Source organism: Melozone crissalis, unplaced genomic scaffold (assembly GCF_028551555.1).
Source record: "Melozone crissalis strain CALT ecotype California unplaced genomic scaffold, PUWL_Pcris_2 ptg000057l_1, whole genome shotgun sequence".
Classification (NCBI taxonomy): Eukaryota; Metazoa; Chordata; class Aves; order Passeriformes; family Passerellidae; genus Melozone; species Melozone crissalis.
Genome location: NW_026535835.1, coordinates 6,821,879 through 6,827,480, shown reverse-complemented (window position 1 = coordinate 6,827,480; position 5,602 = coordinate 6,821,879). Strand labels below are relative to the sequence as shown.

General features: G+C 50.1%; 1 protein-coding gene across 1 annotated transcript; it reads right to left on the bottom strand.

Moving 5' to 3' along the window:
* Nucleotides 1–379: 379 nt before the first annotated feature.
* Nucleotides 380–1,224, bottom strand: LOC128944230 (C-C motif chemokine 3-like). Its single transcript, XM_054287404.1, has 3 exons — nucleotides 1,116–1,224; nucleotides 818–926; nucleotides 380–558 (listed from the first exon to the last, which is right to left on the bottom strand). The coding sequence occupies exons 1-3, from the start codon at nucleotides 1,186–1,188 to the stop codon at nucleotides 465–467; spliced, it is 276 nt and encodes a 91-aa protein (XP_054143379.1). The 5' UTR covers nucleotides 1,189–1,224; the 3' UTR covers nucleotides 380–464.
* Nucleotides 1,225–5,602: the final 4,378 nt, after the last annotated feature.

Here is a 5,602-nt window from a genome sequence, read left to right as displayed (position 1 = left end):
TTTCCATCCCATAGAAAATCCTACCCCAGCTCTCCTGTGGCACCACAGGTGCTTCCAGAACATTCCCCAAACAAGAGCCACCACTGGCAGCCCCAGGTGAGACACAGGTGTCACCTGTGGGGACAAACTGGGTGGCACCAGAGCTGGCAACAGCAAACCCAGGGCCCCCCATGGTCCCTTCTCCCACCTTGGTGCAAGGAGGCATCAAAACTGACTCTTCATTAACAAACACGTGGATATGATTGAAATGTTCTTTATTTTAGTGTATTATTCTGACATAGTTTAAATAATTTTTAGAAATTATTTTAAAAATAATGCTTAGAAAAAACAATATTTAGTTTAACTTAAATAAGTTAAATAAAATAATTTTCTCCTCTGAAGAAGGCTGGGGGTCAAATCCTCTCTGTTGTGCCCGAGTCTGGAGGCTGTGCAGGGGTGGGGTTGCGGCTGTCAGCAGGGAAGGCTCAGTTTTCTGCGTTCTGGAAGTGCTTCTGGAGCTTCTGCACCCAGTTTTCCTTTGGATCTGCACACAGCTCCTTCTTCCTCAGGGTGACCACACTGCCAGGACAAAACCTGCCTTGAGCTGCTGGGCTGGGGCAGCGGGGTTTGAGTGCCAGCAGCAGCACCCCGAGTGTCCCATGTGTGTCCCCTGGCACCCCTGGCAGTGCTGGGTACTCACATCACACCCATGTGTGTCCCCAGGTCCCCCTGTCACCCCTGGCACCCCAGGTCCCCCCAGGTCCCCCCTGGCACCCCTGGCACCCCTGGGTACTCACATCACACCCCTGTGTGTCCCCTGGCACCCCTGGGTACTCACATCACTCCCGGCTGGCTGCAGGAGCTGCTGGTGTCGAACACGGAGCTGACGAGGCGCTGAGGGATGGGCTTCGTCTGGTAGGTGAAGCAGCACTTGGTGGGGACACCATCTGTGAGGGCAGGGGAGACACACACGGCTCTGGTGAGAGCCCAGCACGGCCTCTGCCCTCTCCAGGGATTTCCACATCCCCTGTCAGAACCCCCTCCAGCCAACCACCAGCTCCAAACCTGTGCCCCCAATGTGACACAAACCCCCCCCAAACCCTCCCCAGAGCCACCCTGCCAGGGCTGGGACTCACCAAGGTGACCTTCAGCTGGGGAGCAGGTGGCCAGGAGCAGCAGAGTGGCCAGGATGGCTGCCAGGACCTTCATGGTGCTGTGGGCTCTGAGAGAGGAGCTGGAGATGGAGCTGAGGAGGCTGCAGGACTCTGTCTGTGGCCCTGGGGCCGTGCTCCCCTTTTATCCCCATCCCAGGGGTGGGCTCAGGGTTTCACAGGAGGAAAGTGAGGACATCGTACTAGGAAATTGTGTCTAAAAATTATGTTGGGATCATTAATTTTTGCTGAGCTGGAAAAGGCGGCGAAACCGCAGAAGAGGAAGCGCTGGCCACGAGGCTGCAGCTTCCGAGGTGCTCCTTGGGTGCCTGGTGCTCCCAAACTGTGTCAGGGCTCTGCAGCAGCTCTGGGGGTGCTGGCAGAAAAGCCCTGCAAGGAGAAAGATGCCAAATTCTCCCTGGGTTTGCCACTTTTCACCCTGCTCCACCACGGGGATCCAGAGCGAGGTCCACAGCCACTGCACACACGTTTGTCCCCACTGATAACACAGCTCCTACTTGGACAGGGAAAATCATGAGGGAATGAGGTTGTGTCAATCTAGAAGTCACAGTGGGCCTCACATTTGTCCCTTTTTGCTGGTGGTTGGTCAAAAGAGCAATTTCCTTACTGGAAAGGCTGCAGAGACATGGAGTCCCTGCAGGGGCAGGTGCAGGGCCTGGACTCTGGTGCCCTGCTCCAGGCCTGCAGCTCACCCTGCCACCTTCCTCTAACCCCTGGCTGAATTTATACTTCTATAAGGGTTTAATTTTTGGCTGCAGCCCACCCTGCCACCCTCCCCTGTCCCCTGGCTGAGTTTACACTTCTCTAAGGGTTTCATTTTGGCTGCAGCTGACCCTCTCCTCCTTTTCCTCTGACTGAATTTACACTGAAGAGTTTCAGTTTTGCTGCAGCCTCTCAAGGCTGAAGTTGTTGCAATAACTGCTTGCCCACTTCTTTCCAAGCAGGATCATTAAATCCAATTTAATCTCTCCTGATTTAGCCCCAAAAAGCAGAGACTCCCATGGTAGGACACAGGGTGGAGGGTTAGGGGCAGAGGGAGGAGAGGATCCTGCTGGTACCCACTGGGATCAGCTCATTGCACATAAAATCTCCAGGAAACTGCAGAGTGACTGAAAAAGGGCAGCATTTGCAATTCCAGAGGGTAATTCCCCAAACACCCCCCTCTACTGCACACCCAAACAAAGTGAGCTGCCAAAATCACTCCTTCCTCCATTTTTTTTGCCTTTTCCAGCCTTTTCTGGATGCTGCCACAGAGAGTTTGCAGTTACCATGCAAAGCCCAACTTCCCCTGGCCCTGCTGCTGACCTTGCCTGGGCTATGACTAATTCCTGACTGATTCAAGGGAAAAGTCCAAGTGCCCAAAATGCTGAGCCATGGCACTGCCTGTTCTTGTCCAGAAAAACTTTCCCCAGCCATCAGGTTCTGCCTGGTGTCAGCAGGACAGGGAATGGCTGCAAATCATCTCCTGGAGCTGCTCAGGAGGAGCTGATCTGGCCTTGAGGTGGTGGAAGAACAGGTCCAGCTGTTCCAGCTGTTCCTGCTCTTTCTCCAGCTCCCAATTTCCAGCTCTTTCTGTTTCAGCCACTCTGTGCATGGAGCTACAAATGAATAAATAAATTTATAAATCCTTTGGGTTTGCCAATAATCACTTGGCGTGGTTGAGGGAAGGCTTGGAAAATTCACCTGCTGTAAAGGCACCTGCTTGTCACATGCCCCTGGATGCACAAAGGCAAAAGGAAGGGGCTCAATTCCCCATAGTAATGCAGATCTGCATGAGTTTATTCTGTTTTTTCTGCTCTGCTGATTGCAAAGACACCAAGAGGTTTCTCCATAGCTCAAAGCTACCTCTGTGTGCAGAGAAGTCCCAAATTCAGGGCCTGTCAGTGGAAGTTTTTTGTGTTTCCATGACCCTCTCTGCCTGTAAATCCACAGGGATTTCCCCACAGCTCTGCCCTCCAGCCACCCCTGGAATTCTGGCACCTCTCCTGCCTCAGAGGGCCAGCTGGGCTTGTGCATGGGGGAGAAGTGGGAGAGGGACAGACAGGAGGAAGGAAACCAGGAATTGCTGTCTGGATCCACCACAGGAATGACATCCTGAGCTATCCAAAGCCTGGATGGGATTTTTTTCTGGAGCCAGGGATGAGCTGAGCTTGGCTTGGTGCCCAAACAGAGAGAGAAGGGGCAGGATGGGCAAGAGAGCAGCACTGGGGACCAACAAACACCAGGAGCATGGTGAGGAGTAAATATCCCACAGCCAGAAAAACCTGGAAACTGAGATCAGGGCTCTCTGGGCACTGCAGTTTCCACAGGATGAATTCTCATCCGGCAGGAACCACAGAAAATCTCACAATTAATAGATTATTTCTGATGGAAAAAGCAAAAAAAAATTAAATATTTCCTCTTTGCTGAAGAAGTGACTGGCCAAACTTTCAGTTCTCCATTCAGCCGAGGGCCGGATGGGACTTCTTACTGGATGCTGATGAAATACTTTCCATTGTGACTGGAATCGAGGACATTACAGAGAATTGCACAAAAGTGCAGCTCAGCATGAGCAGGCAGTGGATGTTTAATTCTGTTTAAGGAATTAGATATCAGGAACTGATGTAAAGGGAGAGTAAAGCAATGAGTTGTGGTTTTATTTCTCCTGCCGTGGAAGATCTCTGTGAGCAGGTGACAAGAGAGGAACAGGAATCTGGAGGGGAGGAAATAGAGGGAAAGAGAAACTTCAGCTTTACAAATGCAAATTTGAAAAATTAAAGAAAGCAAAAGCCCATTAGTTAATGGGGGGAGTAAAGAGCCAAAGATGCCAATTCTTTTTTGGCTTGTTTGGTTATGGTTAAGTTCTCAGTACCGCCAAAATTTTGTGCACCCAGGAGAGACAAGAGAAAAAAGAACAAATAATAAATAAGGAATAAATAAGGAAGGAAGAGGCAAATAATAAAGAGAAAAAAAAATAAAGAAAGAATAATAAAGAAGGAATAAACAAGGAAGGAGGAGGCAGTTGAGGCAGATGCAGCCAAAACAAAAGGGCTACAAAGATTCCCATAAATTGCTCCTGAGCCAGGCTGTGGCCTCCTCACCATCAGATAAACTCACATGGGGTGGAGGAGCAAATGTAGCGCTGCTCTCACAAAATCTGATGTCTTTTGCACTGCCTTGCATGAGTATCCCAAAGAAAAGGAGAGAATTAGGTCTGGAACCCCCTCACCCCCTGGGGCTGTGCAGAGGGACCATCCCTGACTGAGGGCAGGACAAGGGGGAGCAGCAGGGACAGTGTGGGGCCAGAGCAGACCCCAAATTCACTCTGTCCCAGGGTGAGGAACCTCTCCCTTAGTGCTCTTATCCCAGAAATAAGGGATAACAGAGAATCACAGAATATTCTTGAGCTGGAAGGGTGTGACAGTGGTCACAGGGGTCTTCAAGTGAGGGAAGAGATGAGAATGTTGACTCCATGTTCAGGAAGCTTGATTTATTATTTTATGATATATATATTACATTATAACTAACTAAAAAGAATAGAAGGAAAGGTTTCCTTTCAGAAGGCTAGCTAAGAATAGAATCTAAAAGAATGATAACAAAAGGCAGCTCTCTCTAACTCTGTCCGAGATATCTCGGCCTTGATTGGCCATTAATTATAAACATCCAAGATGGGCCAATCAAAAATCCACCTGATGCATTCCACAGCAGCAGATAACCATTGTTTGCATTTTGTTTCTGAGGCCTCTCAGCTTCTCAGAAGGGAAAAAAATCTCAAGAAAGGATTTTTAGTGAAAAGATGTCTGCAACAGAAGGGATCCACAAGGTGCATCAAGTCCAGCTCTGGCCCTGAGGCAGAGGGATGCTCTGGGGAGCACCAAAGGGATCAAAGCAACCTCTGCCTTCCCCAAGGCAGGAACCCACAGCAGGAAGAAATGAAAGTCGCAGCCAGCACCCCGATCCCGTGCAAGGGCAGAGGAAGCCACAGGGCTTATGCAACATCCCCCTGGAAGTGACACTCATTGATAAAAATGCTGCAAAGGGTTCCTGTGGCTCGGGGTTCCGGGGAGAGCACGGGGCGGCCGCATGAGCTGGCCCTGACCCTGCTCTGTGGGCTTTTCTGGGAATAGCTCTGCTTTCAAAGCACAGCTCCCACAGCAGGCCCTGCTGGTGGATTTGTAGCTCACATTTCCAAATGTTCCTTCCCTCCCTGAGGATCCCGTGGTAAGACCCCTGCCACATTCACATTTTCTGAAAAATCCCCTTGCCCAGGATTCTTCTCCGGGGAAGCCTCAGAGAAAAAGGAAATTTTGCTTCTCATTTGCTTCTCCTGTGTTTTTCTGCTTTGGAGTGTGGTTGGAGATTGTTTATCCAACTGGTCATTGTTTCATTGGTTTCATGTGAATTGTTTTTACTTAATGACCAATCACAGCCAGCTGTGTCAGGACTCTGGAAGAGTCACGAGTTTTTCATTA

Excerpts from the sequence above, each read along its gene's own strand:
- LOC128944230 (XM_054287404.1), bottom strand. The coding sequence starts at position 1,188 with ATGAAGGTCCTGGCAGCCATCCTGGCCACTCTGCTGCTCCTGGCCACC. Across the intron at positions 927-1,115 it reads CCCAGCTGAAGGTCACCTTG|ATGGTGTCCCCACCAAGTGC; the intron begins GTGAGTCCCAGC and ends CTGCCCTCACAG. Across the intron at positions 559-817 it reads TGCAGCCAGCCGGGAGTGAT|TGTGGTCACCCTGAGGAAGA; the intron begins GTGAGTACCCAG and ends TTGTCCTGGCAG.